General features: G+C 38.4%; 1 protein-coding gene across 19 annotated transcripts in view; it reads right to left on the bottom strand.

Moving 5' to 3' along the window:
* Positions 1–23,633, bottom strand: part of npas3 (neuronal PAS domain protein 3) — an 835,855-nt gene that overhangs the window by 28,888 nt on the left and 783,334 nt on the right. For all 19 annotated transcript variants that reach the window (XM_062967540.1, XM_062967559.1, XM_062967568.1 and 16 more), the window contains one exon: positions 1,344–1,537. In XM_062967540.1, coding sequence (XP_062823610.1) covers positions 1,344–1,537 — 194 coding nt within the window. The remainder of the gene's footprint in view (positions 1–1,343; positions 1,538–23,633) is intronic.

Raw genomic sequence — 23,633 nt, 5'->3', positions numbered from 1 at the left:
CTTTTGATAAAAGTCCCACATCAAAGCCTCCTCAGGAAACTTAGCAGGCACAGGATAAGAAAGTTTCTCTATGGATTGAAAACCAGTTAAAGAAAAGGAAACAGAGAGCAGGAATAAATGACTGGCTCTCACTATGGAAGGATGGGAACAGTGGAGTTTGCTCCCTCCTGGGTAAGATTACAAGAATTCTTGTACATTTGTGAATGAATTTTCACATATTTTGGGACTTTTAAAATAAAAACGTGCTTCTACCAACAATTCCAAAATCTGCACAAACTGGAATCAGTGTAAAACGCAAGCCTTTTTGACCAAAACCATTATTGTTCCCAAAAAAAGCATTCAAAAAGAAAAAAAAACCCTCATGGTCATTAAACTTCTTAGTAGCATGTGTCAATGTGTTGGGGTAATCTTCTTTTGTCAAGAATGAGAAAATTTGTGAGTATAATAGTTCTTCAGTTACATAAGAGAAAATAAGCAATGTGTTATGTACCTTTGTATGTGTCATCGGTTGTGAGGTGAAAATTATTCTGTTCTGTATAATGTTGCCTCCTGTAAGCAATCTTGGAATACTGAGATAGGATTTGTGAGGTCTGTAGGCTACATATGGAAGGTCCTATGTGGTCTTTGCTCCCATTGGCCCTTCAGAACCACCCAAAAGCTTAATTTTCTTTTAGTACTGCAAAATGATCACTACTGCCAACAATAGTCAATAAAGATATATTAATTTATATTTTGACTTTTCCTCAATACAGGGACTCAGAATTGCCTATTTAATGTATTTTAATGGATTCGGAAGCGACTGCGTGAATGAAGAAGAAGAAGAATGGATTAAAGATACCTTCAAAGATGTACATTGGATCACATTTCAATATCATTTTGCCACTAGAATCAATATTCACAGCAACCTTCTCCATCCCCCCCTCCCAAAAGTATCCTTAGGAGTCTCTCTCTCAAACCATTTCTGTGAGTACATGGGTTAGGAAAATGTGGCTTCTATAATATTTTTTCTCATGCACTCAATATTATATTATTATGGGTTTCAGTCTGCCATTGTAGAAATTGTTGCTCCAGGGGACACCGCAGCAGTTTTGCAGTCAGAAAAGCAACATTTAAATTCCATATTTTTCTTTACTACTAAACTCTTTGGGCAGCCTTCAGCCTATTAGTTTCTAGCTCAGTAGCACAAATTTCCAAACGAGTTCTCCCTTCCTATGTGCAGCTCTGTAGGTCTAGCTGAAACAAAACACAGTGTTGGAACCCCTATCTTTATAAGAAACCAATGACCTGTTCCAAAAGGAATGGTGAAACACTGGAAAAGGAAAACAAATGGCAAAAGGTTGTACCTGTTTTCACAGTAAATGATATTGAGGTCCATGTTCACTCGAGTTACAAACATGTGGCAGTCAATTCTGACTTCATTGATCGTAGGAGGAGGCAAAGCATGAGCAACCACTACAAGCCCCATGATCTGGCTGGGGACTGTCCGCCCATGGGATAGCGACACTCGCAGGCGTAACCTTCCTGTTATATGAATCACCTGCAAAACAACAAAGGAAATCTCAGTAGAAGCAAGAAGCAAATGTGAACACAATCCTTTTAAAGGACAGTATTATTATTGGAAAGAGTGTTCAGCTCTGCCAGAATTGTATTTAGCCATCGAGTATTACTCCAAAGCTTATTAATATTGGCTGTCAACATGTCCTGAATTTCCTCATGCTAGGAAAAGGAGAGAAACAGAAAAACATAATATCCACAATGTTTCACATTTATCAGATCTAAAATGCAAAGTCTGAAACAGTGCTTTATTTTTATTATTTTTTTAAAGAACATACTGGAACACAAATGGTGATGAAGAAAGGGATTAGCAACTGATATTGGAAGAATAGGACCACTACTTGTAAAATATTTGAGAATTAAATTATGAAATATCTATCACAATAGTTCTGAAAATTTCCAGGTCAATACTGAAATAAACTTCCAGTAGTTTATAACAGAGATATGATGTCTGCCATCTTAAATTTATTTATGTACTTTTAATATGAGATATATGAAGTGGCAACAGATGACTATGGTGACAAACAAGTGTGCTTTGCTGATATAGCAAATGTTTTTGTAAATTCACAATTCTGTTCCATTCTCAGAAATGGAAGGCTAGACATAAACTCAGAGAGCTCAGTTTTTTGCCAGCCTTTTCGGGGTGTGGAAAAGGTGGTGTTATTTTATATCTTATATTGATTTACAGTATAGTACATGGATGTATAATGATTTCATGATCAGACTATTACTCTGGAGACTGGGGTGTGAATCCTCACTTGTCCATGGGAACCCACTGGGTGATCTCAGCAAGTCACACTCTCTCAGCCTCAAAGGCAGTCAACAGCAAATCCCTTCATTGGAAATGACTTGAAGACACACACCAATAACTATTTGGGCTACCTTGGGTCCCATGTTGGTAGAAAGATAGGCTATTAAATAAATACAGAAAAATAATATTTAATTCAGAACATTTATGTGTGAAGAATGTCATCATGCTATCAGATTCAAATAGAGTTTCATCCATTTTACTTGTGGTTTTAGGGCCTGCTCCCACTCTTTCATCCATACACCTGAGGGAATGTATTGCCTAAATTTATTGTGCACTTACTGATGATAAAGTTTATTATTACATGTTGAGCATCCCTTGTGCAGAATTCTGAAATCCAAAATATTTCAAAATCCAAAACTGTCTACAATAGTGGCTGATATAGTGACATCTTTGTTTTCTGATGGTTCAGTGTATACTAACTTTGTTTCATGCAAAAACATTATTAAAATATTTTGTGTAAAATTACTTCCAGGCTATGTGTATAAGGTGTACATGAAACATAAATGAATGTCGTGTTTAGACTTGGGCTCCATCCCCAAAATATCTCATTATCTTCATATGTAAGTATTTTAAGATATGAAAAAAGCTGAAATATAGAACATTGCTGCCCCCGAGCATTTTGAATAAGGATACTCAACCTGTAAGATTTAGTTTGCTCTATGGGCAAGGATGTGAGAACACCATTTTTAAAAACTCATTTTTGTGAGACCTCATTAACTAATGAAGAAACAGCTAAAAGAAATAGGATTTAACTTCACAGGAGGGACATTAATAGTATACTTTTCTCCTTCCAGCTAGGCTTACTCATATGCTTATTTATCATTATCTGTCTTATTTTATCATGCTTCAGCTTTCTGGGGGGTGAAATTACAAATCTGTAAAGGCTTGGAAATATACTGCTTTTTAATGGCTAGCAAGAAATTACATGATAAATAATCCTGTAGTAAACACATGATGCAAAGCTTTGTTTTATGAAGAGTTACTATGTGTTTGAAGTTGGCATTAACGCCAAAGGGCAAAACTTTAAGATATGCCATATTTAAAGCCTACTAATCTCCTACTTGTATGTTCCAAACAGTGCTTGGAAGTTATCATTTAATATCAAATAGATTTTATTCTGAACCAATGCTTGTTTCTTCAGTGCTGTACCTCCTCCTCTAGCTGATGGCTAAGCAACAAAGTCTGGTGCACAATCCAACACATACAAATCCTACTAAACCAATGGAACTAAATTACACAGGAAAGTTGTTCATTTCTATGATTGCTGTCCCATTCATTCTGTCTATGGACTAAACTCAATGTGGTAAAGGAAAGCCTTGACTAGGTTTTCTAATGATTTTTTCTTTGATTACAAGCAACCATATGCTACAACAATCTTTATTACTCTCTGCAACTAAAAGCACATTTTGGTGGACATGGCTTAGGTGGAGACAATGCTCCTTTCATGGCACATCTTGATGCAATATGCTTCCATTCTTCAAAATGAAATTGCAAAGTGGATTGCAGATTTCCTCATATATTGAGTCTGAACTGAACCAAACAAAATCCTCTGAAGGAAGTCGAACTAAATCCATCATATTCCACTACAACTGCAAACAGTTTGAAACAAAATCTAATTAATAGGTTCTGATCCTGGGGCTATTCAGATCCACATTCAGCTTGGTCTAGCTGCATTTGCCATTGTTAGGTTATTTGTGTTGATATTTAAAATAAAATTCATTTCCATCTCCAGCATTGTTTCCATCACTATTTCATCCAAATTCTCTTTCATTGACCCTGCGCGGCCTTTTCAAAACAGTAGGTATATCTGTATCAGTTCTTACAGCACAGTGCTGAATATGAAACTGCAGAGAGGAATTGCAAATTTTTATGACAGTTACAGACCCATGACCTATTTCCCAGACTCAGAATCAATCACTCAACATTGTGCCTTCCCAGGTGGAACCAGCTGATGACGGAGCTGCCAGAATGAGTCTCCAGTGGGAGTTTTCATTCTGGAAGAGAAGTATCTTTAGGCACATAGGAAACTGCCTTATATTGAGTGAGACCACTGGTCATCCAGCCCATTATTGACCCAAGTGTTTCCTCTTTTCTAGACCTATCTAGAGATATTACCCAAGTACAAACAATCAGGTGTGACTTAGCTCAGCTCCTAAAATCATATAAGATTGGTTGTATTCAGGGTGGTGTGGTAGCATAAAATGCACCACAGTATTTTAAGAAACTATGGCTTAATGGAACAACACATGCTCTGCATACAGAAGGTCCCAGGTTCAGTCCCTGGCATCTACTGTTAAAGGGCTTAAGACAGCAACTAGTAAAAAAGACTTCTAGCGGAGACCCCGGAGAGTTACTGTCAGTCAGAAGAGACAATACTAGCTAGATGGGCAAACAATCTGTCCTGGTGTGAGGCAACTGTATATATTAATACGCACTGCTGGCATTTTGCCACTTCGGGATTTTGCTACTTCTGGGGACTGAAAAGCAATGCCGGGCACACCCAGGTTGCTGTTATTCTATTGATCAAGATGCCATCCAGCTAAAGCAAACCTGTATCTGGATGCATATGAATGTTAATGCTAAAGAATTTCATGACAGAACATCTGCATAATGTCATGCAGAAGTAAAATGTGTATCATTACACATTTTTGTAGTGAAATACTTCATTCCCTAGTTAAAAAGAATTTTCAATTAACTCTACCTGATACAAACATATTGAAGAAATCATATTTTTCCTCTCTTTCCAGTGAAAAAATGAATGTGCAAGATGTTGAATGCACATGTAAACACAGTTTAGGATGAGTGTGGGAATGCTAGCAAGCTGTGTTTCTTGGACAAATACTGTCTATCTTTTCCCTGCCATATGCGCTGTGTCTGTCATCTCTTGGTGACATGCACTCCATACTCTCCAGTGTTTCACGAAGTAAAAGAAGGGCACTTATCTACTTGGAATGCTCCTTTTTGCAAACCAAGGGCCACCACCCAACATTCCTCCCCTCATACAACAACACACAAGGACACATGAATAAAAATTCTTCTGTGTTTCCTGGAGTTCCTCCCTCCAGGTTTCCAATGGTTGCTGCTGTTGCCACAGAAAAGGAGCAGCAAGTCACACATCTGTTGTGTCAGGGAGGGCTCCAATAGGTGCTGGGAAGCCTTTACTCCAGCTTTCCAGCTGACACTGCTCTGACCACAGAAGGAGCAAAAGAACAGAAAAATACAACTCCATTGTGGGTTGACCAAGTTGCTACTGAAATTATTCTCCTCCCCCTCCCCCTGCCTTTTCCCTTGTGTGCTGCCTCTCATTCAGACTCTAAGCCTGACAGCAGGGAATAGTAAACTCTTTGTAAACCACTCTGGAAGTTTTCTCGGCTAAAGGATGGGGTATAAAATGCTACAAATAAATAAATAAATAAAAAATAATTAAATGATAGATAGATTGTTTGTCTGTCGATTTTGCACCAGCAGGGATGTACAATTATTGTGCTAGAGGAGGTAGACATGGAAGCAATGGGAAGCAATGCACTAGCTATTTGTGAATATGGACATGTATTCTGGGAGAACCACTGTAAAACCTTTGACTCTTTAAATATGCTATTCTACAAGCTTTATCCAAAATGGGTTATGATAAGAGACTGTGAGACCTGTAGCCCAAAAGGTCTGGTGGCTTTGTATTGTATATCAATATTGCTTTCTCCCCATCTCCTTTCTCCCGGCCACTAACAGATGACACAGGCAGAGGTGTCTGCCACTGTAGTGCAGATATCTGGATGCAGTGCAAACATTCCTTTCAGCCTGTGGAGCAAAATCCTGGAATGACATTGTGGAGATCAAAGGGTTACATCCTCCAGGATTTTTCAAATAATTATCCCACAAATGTAAAATAAGAACATTGTTTTTCCATGGAGAGAACCAACTATCAGGCTAGTGGAAATGTCTCTTCACACGGGGCATTTTTGCCCCGTTTTCCCACTTTGCTTCCATGTGCCATCACACAACACATGGCAGGCCCCGCCCACTTTCCTCCCAAAGTGTATTTTGGGTAGCTTTGATGGAGCTACCCACACTTTCCTCCCCATTTCCCCATGTGATGGAGGAAAGGGTGGCAGGGCAACGAGCGAGACTACATAACTACAGGGGGAAAGTGTATTTTGGGTAGCTTTGATGGAGCTACCCACACTTTCCTCCCAATTTCCCCGTGTGATGTAGGAAAGGGTGGCAGGGCAATAAGCTCTGCCACTCTTTTCTGCCATCTGATGAGGGGAGGGAAAGGGTGCGTTGGTACCCTGTCCCTCCCCTCTGTGTGATGAGGAGAGGAGGAGGGCATGCCCATGTACCTTCCCTTTCACCAGCGCTTTCCTATGCACAGCATAGCCCAAAAAGGCAGTGTGAAGAGGTCCATAGATGAAACTGTTGGGGAGTTCAAGTACTCTGTGCAGACAAGAGTAATTAGTATTTCCAAGTAGAAGGTGAACAACAACCCATCTCTCACCACAAGGTCTAACAGAGAAATATTTCTAGCAGATAAACAAACAGGTTTACTTACAAATACTAAAATATATAACATCTCATGTTGAGAACCCCTGTACAAGTTGTTCAGGCATGAAGGACAGAGGGGCAGACTACAAACTATAGGATGAATAAGTTCAGGACAACTACTGATGAAGGAAGAAATGAGAGATGTTATGACCACATTCTGTGCCTAAACTGTTAAAGGGATGTGGAAACTAGCAACTGAGTATAGGCAGGCTAAGGATGCTATCTCTAACAGTATATACCGAAATTCCCAAATAACATACTGAGTTTCCTCTGAAAAACAGGTTGCTGTGAAAATGTAACAAGGAGCTCTAAGCATGAAACTATAAATTCCTGCATAGCCAAATGAGGGGAATGGCCTTTTCAGTGAAGAAACCTTCTTTAAGTAATTCCCTCTTCCAACAGGCTCCCTGCTCTTCTGGGTGTTTAGCAAAGGCTTTTAAATTTTCCCCTTAGCTTTTTGAGCTCTGAATTTAGCTCCCACAGACTTCTCTTTTAAAACACTTTGCTCCTAGATTCTTTCAATTTGATTAAATGATTTTACTGTGAACTGCTTTCAAACTCACCCAGTACAGAGTAATAAGGAAACACCAGGGGCCCAGTCACACCACAGAATTATAGCACTATTATTCCCCTAACTACCATGGTTCCATTCTATATAATTGTGGGATTGGCAGTTTAGGGATGGGCATTTATAAATCTTAGCTGGAGTGCTCCAGTACCACACCAAACTACCAACCCCAGGATCCCACAGGATGGAACAATGGCAGTTAAAGTAGAATAATAGCTCTATAAGACTGTAGGGTGAGTAGCCACTGTTTAGAAGAGAGAACTTTATGAGTATTAGACAAGACTACAAATCATGGTGATCAATCTCAAGATATGAGTCAGGTAATTCTATTTAACTAGATATCTAACTCCAGGTTTCAAGATATCATTGGTAAAGTGTTCTGTGGTGGGCACAGCTTTCTTTCTCAACAGTTATGAGTGGCCATGTGCTATCATTTTACACAATGCCTTGAGTAATAGGATGTAGGGGAAATTAACATTTAAAATGACTTATCTGAAAGATCTTGCCCTTTCCCCATGTTTATTATTTTTCCACCCTAAGAATAGAAACTTTTATTCTTCAAGAATAGAAACTTGGCTTTTTTCTAGTCTCTGGGCATATTTCTTCAAACACTTCCTTTCAGTAGTATTTGTTGTAATTTCCATCAATGAACATGCTGCAAAACCTATCAGTAGTTGACATGCCTCATGGGAATGGTAAAGGTTCTATGGTATACTGTTGCAGTGAAAAGTTGTGATAAAAGGATGCTGCAATACACTAACATGGCAACGTGGTCAGGGATAACAACATCAGCCTTGCTTTGTGAAATTTGAAGCAAGATTAGATACTCTGAATACTGGTCTCCTTAAAATCACATAATTATTATTTATTTTTCATCTCAACCTTTTCCAGAAAGCTCATGAAACCATACATGGAATGATAGAATTTTATATTTGAAGGAGGCCTGTAAAGTAGGCTAGGCTTAATTATTTGGGTTCTCTCATGTCCCCGCATGGGAGCTGGAGCTGACAGAGGAAGCTCATCAGCACTCTCACCATATTCGAACTGGCAACCGGTATAGTGCTAATGTCTCACAAATTCAGTTGCTGTACCATACTGAGCAGAATGGCCATTTTGTTTTTGCTTTGATAGGATAATATTGGAGCAAACCATAAAAGCTCCCTGTCTGGCATTGGGAGCTAGAAGTGTCAGCCCTGGTCAGTATTTTGATGGGAGACCACCAATGAATTACAGGTCCTGGTTCTCCTTTACCTTTGAGTAATAGAATCTACCAGCTCTTCATAAGAGCTATGTTTTGAAATGTATGTTTTCTTTCCTATTTCATATAAATCAATTTTACAACAAACAAAACAAAGCCAAGTCATCTTACTCTCTGCAAATAAACAATGATACAAAATTTGTGTTGCGGAAGTTGAACCCACATAGCAAAAGCTGGATTTATAGCAACCTAACAGGATAGGTATTGCCACGGAGTCATAATTCACACAATTTTGTTTATTATATCACTCACTATATTTGAGACCAGAGTAATAATTTTTCTGTACCACCACAGTCGCAAATCAAATCAGATTTCTTAAAACTCTCCTTTCAGTGCTTGCTGGTAGTCCTATGTGCTGCTTTTTATACTGTAGAACCCAATCTAAAAGGAAAATCTGATACCAATCATTTTATTTATTTCAAATTGTAAAACATGCAAAAAAATACTTCCAGATGAAAGTTCTTTTGATATCCTAAATCTGAAATGCACAAAATGTAGTGTGAACCGAAAATGAACATATGAAAATATTCAACTACCTTTCTTAAACGTAGTTGGCACAGAATCTGTTGTAGTCCACATACTTTCAAAAGCTCTTTGTAAGAACATCATAGAAGGAGAAACACTTTAATATATGCTCTGGCACAAACTAACACTAGGAACCCATATGGAGCCACAAACAGGAAAAAGGAGACCCCAAGTATCTCATCTTAATATAAGATGTTCCCTGAATAACAAAAGGATCTGTCATTACAACTCATGATTTAGAATACTATACAGTTCTCTTCACAGTGAACATTTGTTAGTGACATTAGAAGGAAGAAATCAGAATAATCAGTCCAAGAGAATGTCTCAAGAATCTTTTTGATATATATTGCCCCAGAGATAATTGACTACAATTGCCTTTGTCAAACACTTGCTTGGGACTATTGTGACTAGAATGTACAGGATTCCTCAACAATTGTGTATCGAAATTTTAAAAACTAGACAATAATGCATTAAAAGAGACTGGGCTCAGAACAATTAAAAACAGACTGATTTAAGCTGGAAGAAGGATCTCTTTGGCAGGATCTACAATGCCCTATATCCCAGGATCTGATCCCAGATTATCTGCTTTGAACTGGATGATTATATGAGTTTACACTGCCAGATAATCTAGGATAATCAGATAATCTGGGACCAGATCCTGGGATACAGGGCACTGAAGATCCAGCCTTTGACACAAGGGCACAGGCCATTTGCCAAAGGATTCAAAGATGAAGAGACTGGCACCTGGATATCTGATTTCTGAATCTCTTTACTTTTCAAGCATAAACTGATAGGTCTAAAATCAGATTATTAAAGTGTCCTCATAGGGTTTAAACTCAAGAGTGGGTAAAAATATTAAGAACTCTTAATTTACTTGTGGTATAGATTATGCCAATCCACAACAAAAAACCTAGTAAGTAAAATGTTACTTTAAATGAGTTTAAGGCTCCATCTACTCTGCCATATAATCCAGAATATCAAAGCAGATAACCCACATCATTTGCTTTGAGTTGCATTATATGAGGCCCCTTCTACATTGCCATATAAATCTAGATTACCTGCTTTGAACTGGATTACATGGCAGTGTAGATTCATATATTCCAGATTCCAGATAATCTGGATTTTATACGGCAGTATAGAAGGAACCTTAATGAAGCTATCTAGGAATATTTTTCCCTCTTGCTGAAGTGCAGCAATATAAATACAACTCAGTAGGATATTGTCCTACTCAATAGAAGACCAATAGAATGTGGGGCCCACACTTTGTGGGCCCCATGTTCAACTCCTAGCACTTACAGCTAAAATAGAAATTTTAGATAAAAAAGCAATCCCCAAGACCCAAGTCAATGTGGAAGGTGCCTTGATCTCACTGAAAACAGATTGGGAAATGCACAAATGAACAGTAAACAAGAATTTAATAAACTACGAAATTCAAATCCTCTCTGCTCCCAGGACTGACTATTTAGAGTCTTTGAAAGAAAAGCAGAAATCTTGTCTATTTAACTTTGCTTTGTGTTCGTTCTTCTTGTTCTTCGTTCACCTATCTTTTAATAATAAAAGTCCAGTACTCAATGTGCTAATTGTGCTTCTCTCCAACCTTCTTCTACACCTTCCAACTCCAAAAGGGACAATTCCAGGGGAAGCAACTGGGTCTGGTGTATGAGGCTCCATCCCTGGGTGGGAAGGGGATATCTTAGGTGGAAGGGGCTAACTTTGGATCCCTTCCACAACAGATCCCTTCCACAATATTTACAATATAGGCTAAACCTTCCTAACTAGGGAAGAAAATAAAGGACGTCTCTTTGGAGGCACAACAGTATTCATGAGTCAATGTAAGTGAGGTATCTTGGGTAAAAGTAAAGGTTTCCCCTTGACATTAGTCAAGTCAGACTCTGGGGGACGGGGTCCTTATCTCCATTTCTAAGCTGAAGAGCCGGCGTTGTCCATAGATGCCTCCTAGATCACGTGGCCAGCATGACTGCATGGAGTGTTGTTACCTTCTCACTAATGGGGTACCTATTGATCTACTCACATTTGCATGCTTTCGAACTGCTAGGTTGGCAGAAGCTGGGGCTAATAGCAGGAGCTCACCCCGTCCCAAGGATTTGAACCGACGACCTTTTGGCTAGCAGGTTCTGCAGCTTAGAGGTTTAATCCGCTGTGCCAACACAGCCCCTCAACTCTTATGAAACTTTAACTCTTAACAACCTTAACTCTTTATTAAAAAGGAACTTCCCCCTTCAATGACTAGAGAGTAGAAAGGTGAGAGCTTTGGGTATCCCGGAAGTACCTAAAAATAAGCACTGACTCCTCTACTGTCTCCATTATAGTATTATTTTTGGCATTTTTAAATGCCTTAGTGGGGAAATGGCAACAGTGGCCAGGGTTAGGTGGCTTTTTGAAATGGCATTGACACTTTCCCTTCTCTGTGGAATGATCCTCAACTTGTCCATGGATCACCTAAAAACCATAGCTTTGCCCCCCCCCCCAAACTCTGTCCTTGACATATATTTATATGAGGTTGACTTATACAAGAGTATATGGTACCCTTAAGAGCCATTGACATTCAGCAGATTCTGGTCAATGAACAAGGGGCTTCCTATGCTCCACACTGAGAAGAATGGGAGCAGCTGGATAACATATAATTCAATTGTCTCTAAATTGGAGTGGGACACTGCAGCATCGCCCATTATTGACTATGTTGACTGGGGCTGATGGACTGGGGCAGTTCAACAAGATGTGGATTGTCATAGCTGCTTGCTCCTGCTTTAAGTTGTGCCATGTTGATTACACTGTGCAACATGATTTTTGTTCCTAGGTCATAAATGTAATTTCCTAATTGGTTCTATCATAAAAACATGGAAAAAGTTTATTAAACTGAAAAAACTTTGTTTTGGCAGGACATCCTGCAGCATATTTTGCTATAGAGTCTCAACCAATTCAACAGTTTGTGGCAGTCACAAAAACGAAGTTTCTGGAATATAACAACTACTTTCAAAGTAAATAACGCACAATTAAACAGGAAACAACACTTTCAAAGCAGTGAAAATTTTGTTACATACATAGTGCACAGGGGCCTCCGGTGGCTCAGTGTGTTAAAGCGCTAAGCTGCTGAACTTGCAGACCAAAAGGTCGCAGGTTCGAATCCAGGGAGCGGAATGAGCGCCCACTGTTAGCCCTAGCTCCTACCAACCTAGCAGTTCGAAAACATGCAAATGTGAGTAGATCAATAGGTACCACTCTGGCGGGAAGGTAACAGCGCTCCATGCAATCATGCCGGCCACATGACCTTGGAGGTGTCTACGGACAAGCCGGCTCTTCGGCTTAGAAATGGAGATGAGCACCAACCCCAGTCGGACACAACTAGACTTAATGTCAAGGGAAAACCTTTACTTTTATTACATAGTACACAGTGTACAACCTCAACCAAAAATAAAAAAGGCCAATATTTTACTTCTTTGGTGAGATACAGTTATTTATTTATTTATTTCTATCCCACCTTTCTCCTGCATTGGGACTCAAAGCAGTGAATAGCATATAAACAAAAAACATTACAAACCATTAAAAATAAGCATAGTAATCACACCACAATATATATAATAAAAATTATAAAACCACAACAACATAATAAATAGAGAACACAACACAGTTTAAACATTCAATAGAGTTAATAATCTCATCTAATATCCATTCCTAGGCTGTAGTCAAGTCCATTTCTGGAGGTTCACTATAATTTACACATTGCACACATGAATCTGGTATTTTGCAATGCCACCGTTCTCCTTCAGGGAAGGCCTGCTTCCATAAGAAAGTTTTAACTTGGTTCCTAAATGAAAGCAAGGAGGAAGCTGTTCCAGAGCCGCAGGGCTACCACCGAAAAGGTCCTCTCTCTCATTCCCACCAATCACACTTGAATGGAATGGAAAATGGAAAAAATGGAATGGGAAAAATTCCATTATTTTCATCGTCTCTTAATTTTTTGAGCAAATATGCACTATATTTTTTTTTTAATTGCCCCTCAAATCATACTTTGAAAAACCTTTGGAAAAGTCCCACTGCTTGATTGATGGATTATGACAAATAGTTCTCAAATAGGAAGATGCAGAGCCGAAACCAACCAGGAAAACCTGGCGAAGCTCAGAACTACGACATGAAAGCATGATTTTTTAGACCAATCTGGAACAGCCTTTAGTTTATTTTACAGAGGAAGTGTTTGAAATCCCATTAAAGAAATTAATGCCTCCAGGTTATTTTACCTAATACCATTTCAAGAAACCTGAAAGCCTTTGGCTCTTGAAGTTTGTAGGGTTCTAATGAAGCAATCATCAACCTTGACATTCACACCAGCTGCTTCTGCCAGGTTTCTGACAGATCTTTTAAAGTGAAAATAAACTTTATGGAAAGGTCCTTGCTTTACCTGCTAGAATGCAAACCTTTGCTGAACTAACATAATCATCTTCAGGATAGAGTGGAATTTATGCACACGCATACGCATCTGCATAGGGATACAGGCATAGACAGTCTTAAACTGACTGGCCTTTAATGAATTCCACTGGCAGTTTCTTCCCATTCTGGCTTTGAATCAGGTTGCGAGTCTTAGTCTTCTCTCCTTTAAATTTGCATATATTTTAAAACACATTTTCCCTCCTTTGGACATTTAGTGCAATTTACCAGAACTATGCAACTTTCCCCATTGACCAAATCATGTTTCTGTTTATTCAGTTATTCACATTTTAGCAGTTTGTATCTGAATAAATGTGCAGTGAGTGCAATTCATTTCTCGGAAACACCTTGTAAGCCTTGCAAACGAGTGAAAGCTTGAGGCAAAGTACACGAGATGTGAAAATGCTACTTTTGTTATCAATTCTAAACACACACATACACACAGAGTATGAAATAGTATAGTATGGCAAGGCTCCGGGCTTCAAAAACTTACAGATGGGAGAAAGTAAAATTAATCTGTAATTTTAGTGTGTGTCTATCTATACCCAGGTTTGCACACTTGTTTCACAGAAAGATAGCCAATAGTAAGCATCCTTCAGAAATATAATCTCTACCTCTATCATGGCAAAGCTGCACTAAAACACTTTCTAATGGTTTATTTGATGTTGTCCTCCTCAACCCTACTATTACCTCAGGTGATTCTCCTCACGGTAAGCTACAGCTAGATAAAACAAAACAAAAAAAGGACATTAATGCATTTCCCACACAGGGAGAGAAAGGAAAAGGAAGCCAGTGTATCTTTCTTGCAACAACAGAAATAACTTGTTTCTTTCACAGATGCTTTCCACCCCAGTCCAGGGGTTTTAACCATCAATATAGTTTTTCTGCAATGATACCAAGTGTCATATCAGAATGCTCTTATTATTAATGGGAATTAAAATTATTTAGGATCATTTTTACTAGTAGTTTGACAAGTAAGCAGCATGCATCCCAAAATGCATGCAGGATGCAGGAATAATACATCTCTTTCTTTTGGAAATATGGAAGAGAAACACCATTTGGCTTCTATGTGTGGTGGAATAGGATGGGGTGCCATCTTATATTTCCTCTCATGCAGCATAATGTTTGGCCTGGCATAGTAATAGTTAATGTCTCTTAAAAATCCTGCATTAGTTTACTTTATTTCTTACGTATTTATTTCACACTCTGTATTTGAAGATCTCAGAGTGGGAAATAAATATTTTAAAACAAGAATTTAAAACAGTGAAAATAGTTTAGACGCTAAAAGAATCTTAGACTAATTAACCTTTAAAATAGTGTCATTATATAGAAACAATAAAAACAATTTTTTAAAACCACTCACACCTGACAATATGAAAGAAATTAATCATCATCATCATCATCATCATCATTTAATAACTTATTAATCACCCTCCATCCACGATGCTCTAGGCGATTTACAAGATAAAATTGTAAAGGATAAAAATACATACATAAAAATATTAATAAAATTAACATAGATTAAAAGCTCTAGTAAAGAGCCAGGTCTTGAGTGCGAGGGTAAAAGGCCCTAACTCACACATGGCTCTCATATAGGGTGGCAAGGCATTCCATAAGGCAGGGGCAGAAATAGAAAAAGCTCTCAAAAAGGTTTAGTTTTTTTACTTGTTTCATGTTTTGACTTTTTGCTAGACAAGACAAAAATGTTTGCCCATGCCTGATCTAAAGGAAGGGTATTCATAGTGAAGTACGACAACCAAGAAGCCTATTTCCCATTTTTTCCTGTGGCAGATTGCACAGCAGGAAAAGAGGAAGTCCATATTACAGATGGATAGATTCATTCAAAGATGCCACAGCCCCAGATCTGCAAAACTTGAGCAGGACTGTTGATGATAGAGTGACTTGAAGGTCTCTCGTTCATAGGGTCACCATAAGACCAGGTCAACTTGATAGAAGTTAACAACAACAGCAAGGAGCTGCTATTATAAGTAATACAAGCCCCTGCTGTGCAGGAAAAGCACATTCAAAGCACCCCTGACAGATGGCCATCTAGCTTCTGTTTAAAAGCCTCCAAAGAAGGAGCCTCCACTACACTCCAAGGCAGAGAGTTCTACTGTTGAACAGCTCTTATGGTCAGGAAGTCCTTTCAAATGTTCAGGGGAATGTCCTTTTCTGTAATTTGAACCCATTGCTCCAAGTCCTAGTCTACTGGTCAGCAGAAAACAAGCAGGCTCCCTCTTCCTTATGACATGCTTGGCTATCATGTCTCTTCTCAATGTTTTGCCCAGTTCTTCTGACACTCCTCATAGGGAATGGTCTCAAGACCTTTGATAATTTTAGTCACCGTTGTCTGGGACACCTTCCAGCTTTTCAATAAAACAGTTAATGGCTGACTTCTGTTTTCTAAATGTAGTAATTTATGATCCATAAAATGCGTTATTAATTTTAAATCATTTTATTATTAATTTGTATATATCTAATGGAGCCCCAGTGGCTCAGTGTGTTAAAGCACTGAGCTGCTGAACTTGCAGACCAAAAAGTCCCAGGTTCAAATCCCAGGAGTGGCTTGAGCGCCCACTGTTAGCTCCAGCTCCTGCCAACCTAGCAGTTTGAAAACATGCAAATGTGAGTAGATCAATAGGTACCGCTCCGGCGGGAAGGTAACGGAGCTCCATGCAGTCATGCCGGCCACATGACTTTGGAGGTGTCTACGGACAACGCCGGCTCTTCGGCTTAGAAATGGAGATGAGCACCAACCCCCAGAGTCAGACATGACTGGACTTAATGTCAGGGGAAACCTTTACCTTTACCTATGCATCTAATAATTTTCTAGTTTATTTTTGGTATGCCTTATTGTAGGTTTACTTTTTAAGTTCTAGTTTTGCCTTTTCTTTTCCATTGGGGAGGGGGTGCCTTTTCATTTAAACAAGAAATTCAAGAATAATTATCCTTCAGATATCCTTCTTTGTAATAAATTGGTGGCTTTTTGAACTAGTTTGCACCTTTTATAATCCATTCTGTCTGAGCCTCTGATACTACCAAATTTCCTAGAGGAAACTGATTTCCTTAAATGTAGAGTCCATTTTCCTCTGAACTAATCCTTTTATTTTTAAATAATGTTCCCTTTGAAATTAAATGCAACTTCAGTTAGATTTCTTGGACAATTTTAAATACCTATATGCTCTGTAGTTTACGGTTTCAAGAGCATTTGCAAGGCATTATTTCTAGTACCAAACTGTGGGCAGTGCAAAGGATTAAATCAAGAGTAATTTTTCCTTTTGTGGGTACAGCAGGAATCCTTGACAGCTCATTGTATAATATTATTATATGAGTAATATAGGTAAGCCAAACATTTCATTTTTTCCTTAATGCATGCTTTGGGTTGATACATTTCCCAGCATAGCCTACTGCTTTTTACATCTCAAGATCTTAAGATCATATACTAAGTCTCAGTGCCAAGGCTCTGATTTATATAACAGTTCCCTTTCCAAAGACTCCAGGAATATATAATTCCTCTGGGTTGTATTTTTCTCATTGTATTTTATGACTTCACATATTAATTGAATTTGAGACCATTTTCTTGGGGGTGGGGACACAGGGTGCTAATGTGAAGTATTTTCACCAAATGTCTTACTGATCTTTGAGGAGGAGATGTATTCAAGCTTCTCAACAGCAGTAAAAACCATCCTGGGGGCAATGGAGGGGGTCACAAAAGATGTCTATCACTGATTATCCAGCTACGGGAAAATAGCTTCATGTTGCTCCACTGCCATCCTACTTCCTATCATCTTGAACATGACTATGTTGGTGTTGTACAGTAGCATAAAAATAAATTAGAAGACTTCAGGGTGAGATGTGGCATAATCTCTCTGTGCAGAATTTATGCTCTCTTTTGTTTAAAAAAAGGGAAGCAAGATAATGAACATTTTTGTCAAGGTTTCCACAATCTGCACAATATGTCTCCATGAAACCTTTTAAATCATTGCATAATGTGAATACAGAGAAAGTACAGAAGAAATGGGGGCTCTAGGCTTCAACACGTTATATTTGTATGGGAAAGAATGGCCAATAAGGAAAAAGCTGAAATATTTGTAGGGCAAAGGGACAATTGATGGCCCTACCCCATCCTCAACCAATGCAACTGACTCAAGCAATTCCAAAGTCTGTAAATGTCCCCCAATTGTGTGTACATAACTGATTCATTTATACCAAGAACTTTATGGCCCTCCAGACATTTTGGTTTCCAGATATTTTGTGATGGGTTAAAGAGAGATGTAGGCAAAAGCATCTGGAGGACAAAAAGATTCACAGTTCTTGTGTTTTTCTAAGAGCAGTTTAGTTAGTAAATGATGGCTAAGGATTGCCCTTGTAACTCCATTCCCTCCTACATAATCACATGCACAGAGCTGGTGCCAATATACAAAAGGGCATCAGCATTCATCCATCAACTGTCCTTTCCCATATTATTTACTTTCATCTGCTGTGACTGGCAGCTTCTGATAGTTACTTCTCTGATTATGTTTTCTTAAATAATCACAATGAAGTCAGTTTTAAATATCAGAGGTGGAAGAATAGCACGAAGTTCAAGCTCTTGGGTCTTCAGTGACAAATTATGATACCTCATGCTTTATCTGCAGTGGGAATCGATTTAATCATTTTTAATTGACCAACTTTCCCTTGTTTGCTTAATGCCCATTAATTGATTGTTGTGTTCAAGGTAATTAATTCTAAAGCTGGCAATTTTAGTACAGAGAGATTAATTTTCTTTTACTTGCATGCCACCTAAAATATGTTTGCTTCAAGAACAGGTTACTAGAAGTTTGCTCTCAGATTAATCACACTGTGAGCGAAATATAGTGATGATGTTTCAGAACAATTTTCAGTTCATCACTGCTAAGGTTTATTGTAGTTGACCTAACCATCTCATCACATTCACCGTGGGAAGGGTCCTATGATGCTTCCACTTTAGCTGGAGTACTGATGGGCAGGCTCACTGCTCATCAGATGATGCAAGGGAGCTTCCTGTGGAAGCCCCTCCTCCAAAAGGACGGAAAGTGTCATGGGAGGCTTCCTGTGTTGTGCTGGCTCCAATGCTTTGTGCTTCCTTGCCACAGCTTTGTGCTTCTACCATGTTAAAGTTAATCTTTCTTTTTATTGTTTCATGTGAATGTGCAGGTTTTGCCTTGCTGTTTATTTGTTTACATTCTTTTTATTATGTGTCATTATGGAGCCAGTTTTATGTCCAATGGAGCCAACATGGGATCTCTCTGCGAGGGTGACACTTTCCTCATGTGATGGGGAAAGTGTCACCGAGGGGGAGCTGCATGTGGGGTGACAAATTTGCCCCGCTGCTCCCTCTTTCTTCCCAGATGTCAGGGGAAACGGGATGCTTTGCCTGGTTAATATGATGAGGTTACAAATTGCTAAAAATGAAAATAATGTTATTATTTGATCACTAGAAATTCACAGGATATGGAACACGAGAAAGATTTGAACAGTGACTACAAGATAATGTATGGTATTTTGAACAAGCATAAGTATTTTTTATCCTTCTTTTTCCCCTTAACTTTTTTTAACCCTTTCTTGTTTGTTAATAAATGACAATGTGGACAAAGTACAGGCAACCCACCATTTGCCTGGAAGCATTGGCTTGTGCTTTCCTGTTCTTATTTCCAAGAAAACAATGGTTTGTAAAAACTATACAGTGATACCTTGACTTAAGAGTTTAATTTGTTCTGTGGTCAAGGTCTTAATTTAAATCACTCTTATTTCAAAGCATAATTTCCCACTGAAATGCATTGAACCCCCCATTTTTGTTAAAAAGACAATATACTTTATCATTAACAAATAATGTATAAAAATAATGACAAATAATAAGAGAATATAAGCAAATAAACAGCAAGGCAAAGCCTGCACATTCACATGAAACAATAAAAAAGACAGATCAACTTTAAAATGGTTGAAGCACAAAGTTGTGGCAAGGAAGCACATAGCACTGAACTCATTTCAGTCTCCCTCCCTCTCTTGCACTCCTTCCCTCCCTCTCTTCATGAAGCCAACCATACCAGGAATAAATACCACACAAAATCAACTAACCCAAAGTTCCTCAAAGCGGACAAGAACAAAACAGACAGCAATCTCCCAAAATGGACAAGAGCATGAGGTACGGAGGCACGAGCCACAGAGGCTGCTCCCTTGTAGCCCTAAAGACCTCTACTATCACACTAGTTCTCCCTCTAGCACTAGCTCTTAACTCAAATGCTAATAATATGTTAAAGTGAAACCTGGGCCGAGCAACGGCTTGTAACTCAAAATGCTCAAAAGTTGGGATGCTCATAAGTTGAGGTTCTAGTGTGCCTTTGTCCAGTCTGTTTCAAACAACTAACATGAAGGCACAGCATGCGTCAAGAAGAAGGCACTTAATTGTAAGTCTCATTCACCAGGATCAAACCATATCTTTCACTAGTGTAACTACCACTGGACCAGAAGGGATAATGCCTCAGGAAGCTAGCCAATAGGGCTTCCTGCCACTGCCTGTTCCTGCTTCTGTATTTGCTCTGTTCTCCATATTATAAACTGAGCTGAAAGGCAAAAGCACGCATAATGAGCACAAGCAGCAGCAAAAATAATCTGATCTTCTCTTGCCAGCCAGCTTATTCTTCCATCACTCTCCAATATTATGAAGTAGAGGAAGGTTTTGTGGGAACACTGCAACTGTGTGTGCAGTTGCAGAAAATTGGGGGGAGGGGAGAAAACAGGAAAAAACAGTGCCAGGGAGAACAGACATAGATAGGAAGCAAGACTGTGCAGAAGACCGATCATTGGAATTTGCATCAACAAAGTGTCAGCATTATGCAATTGCAGCGAGGTATGAAAGTGGTCCTCTTAATAATGGTATGCTTCCATTTGCTTAAAGTATGGAATTGTAACAAGACAACAGGCTGATGTGATAAAGTTCTTTGTCTCCAAAAGTAAACACTTCATTCTCATTTTTCATACACTGTTGAGAATCCTTGTCATGCTTTACACAACTGCAGATGAGTCCCTGAAGGGCAGTACATCACGCCTGCAGAGGCAAAAAGCTGCACAAATCTTGAAATATTATGCACTTCAATTGTTCCCTAGTTATTCAGCCAGAGTAATATATATAGACAATGCACATTTTCATGTCATGACATCCACCTGCTTGACCTTTGATAAGTTCATACAGCAGATTTCTGATACATGTTTGTCTACATCTGAAGACAACCCCTTAGAACCCAGATCCAGTTGGATTAGGATTGGACACTGTCCTTTTTCTTCCTGATAGAATCTGTTCACATCCTTATAACTTATGTAAGCCAGGCAAATATCTATCAAGTGAAATATAGCAATGCAAAGAAGAGAAAGCTGCCAGTTTTTTTTTAAAGTGTAAAGGCACATAGGCTCTCTGTCATAAAAATAATAGTAATATTTGAAAGGAACTCTCAAGAATTTAAGCAAACATGATACTTGATTGAAGTGCCAACACTATCTAGCTGTGTGTGCGTTTCTGTATGTACACATGTGTGTTTGGCCACTGTACACCTTGGTGTCCTCCCCTCCCCTAAAGGTATGGTTGAAATGAATTAAAATTATCTGGCAAAATAAAAATTGAAGTTACTCTAACCTGATGGTTATCAATTTCAACAGCTACATTGAGGCTTTGGCACTGAGCTGTCAGTTGGACACATTGCCTTGTTTGAAGGACATTGGCTGCAAGATCTGATAAAAACTGGTTAAATTAACTCTACAGTTTGTATTTATATAGCCAAAAGTTTATTGGCTTGTTTCCCCCTTTGGCTCTGCCTGTGGGGTTCATTACTTACAGTTACTGCAGAATCAATCTGAACTGGCCAAAATCAGTGATGAAATTTATAGCACAATAAATGCTCTACCATACAAGCACATTATACATGGAAGAACCCAGGAACAGGATACCCCCCTCCAAATCTTTTCCCATGGCAGTGTGCATTGTTTCTGCCAATTCAACAAAGGGATCACATCCATATTTTGAGAGGTGTAATGCAGACAGCTACACAGAGTATGTTTTCTCAGAGATGATAATCGGCACAGGAAAGCTGTATTATTGATAAAATCTTGGCATATCTGAACAAGGAAGAAACATTAAATGGACTGGCTCCCTTCTACACACCAGTTCTTGCAAGCTTCTCATGTAACAGAAACACATCACTTCCCATATCGTCCTTGTTAAGGAAACCTTTTAACACTTCTTGCGCTATGAATTAATTAATTTTCCAGGAATAATGAAATGAGAGAAACAGTGTTCTAGCTGATAGTAAGAGCAAGGAAAACCGTGAATAACACTCACAGGTATTATGCATACAAGTATGGCATCAATCGTTCTATGCTTCTAAAAATTTGAGCTTGAAAGATTTACATTACTGTTCAGCCTGGGCGCTTTTTGGGTAAGTGTTTGTGTAAGGGACATCACACGTTTGATTCTGTTTTGAAATACAGACATTTGTAATTTTAGCTTGATAAAGTGTAAAAGGGAAAAAAAAACACCCTGAAGAAAAGACAGATGGCAGGCTTTCTTTCCCAAAACACAATTTCATAATATGCATGCAATTGCTAATAGAGAGATACTAAAAACATTTTTTTCTTGACAGAGAAGAGCTGATAAATTGTCAACATAAACTTCATCTCTGGTTATTCCTGTGATCTAAAGCTCTTCTGTGAGTTTTGTACCATCAAAGTCAGCTTCTTACAACTGTAACAGAATTTATGAATGCTTATGACTATAAAGTGACTGAAGGCAACCCATAATGCATGTTTGTTTATTGTGCATCAGCTCTTTTTCTTTTTACAGTACAAGGAAAAGAAAGTTGTCCACCACTTTCTCTCCTACCTCCTGCTTTTATACTGCATCATGATGAAATGCTTGTGGCAATACTATTTTCACTGGAGTTGAATTAAAACAACTCCAGTGAAAGGTAAGAATTGTATTTGTAAACAATTCTTACCTTCAGAGGTAAGGATAAAGTACATTGTACTGATCTCTAAGATACTTACAGGCAGTCAGCTACTCAACATTATCCGATGTAACAGTATTTGATTATTCTAATTTTAGAAAAAGAGAGCGGGCATCTTTTGTATTAGATAATTTAATCTGGAACTTTTCATATTCCCCCCCCCAATTCTAAAAAATTTTTAAAAGGTTTTTTTTAAGGGTTTTTGTTTTTATGGGTTTTTAAATATATATTATACAGCAGCTTTGTGGTTTTACACAAAGTCAGGACAAACATTCAATAAATAAATATTTTCTGCACAAAGCAATGTGTGTAAGAAAAGTAGTAGTATTTGCTTTGCCTATAAATACTCATAAGGTTTATACTGTATTTGATCTGAGGTGAAGTCCTAGCCCTATATTTTAGGAAAGTGTGATCAATAGATTTTCCCACAGCAAAATGTATTAAAACAGGATTATGTTTATGTAAAGGAAAAACTGCAACCCCCTCCCAAACCCAGTCTGAATCATTTGCACATAAAATGAGAAAAAACTCATTGAGTTTTAACTAAGATGTTGAATTACAGCGAGCTACAGCTTATTTTGATTCTCCTCAAGCAACATATTGCTATTGGATGCCCTAGCAATAAATTGGTGGAAAATTTTGAAAGATGTGCTATGACTGCCTTCATTCACATAGCTGTTACTTGACTGATGTTCAGATTAATCATTTGCATGTCAGGCGGAAAGGATCCCTTTTTGATTTCATATGTGGGCTTTCTCCTTCTCAATCTTAACTCCAAACCTTGATAAGTTTCCCTTCACTTTCCTTCTCCCGTACTTTCATCCTCTATTTTGTCATGCTTGCATAGGTTGTAAACCTGCAGGCACAGACCTATTAATTCTATTACGGAGCAGTGCATAGTTTATTACAGGTATTTTACAA

The sequence above is a fragment of the Anolis carolinensis genome, chromosome 1 (assembly GCF_035594765.1).
Source record: "Anolis carolinensis isolate JA03-04 chromosome 1, rAnoCar3.1.pri, whole genome shotgun sequence".
In the NCBI taxonomy this organism is placed as follows: domain Eukaryota; kingdom Metazoa; phylum Chordata; class Lepidosauria; order Squamata; family Dactyloidae; genus Anolis; species Anolis carolinensis.
Note: the sequence above shows the minus strand (reverse complement) of the source record. Positions and strands in the feature narration are given on the sequence as shown.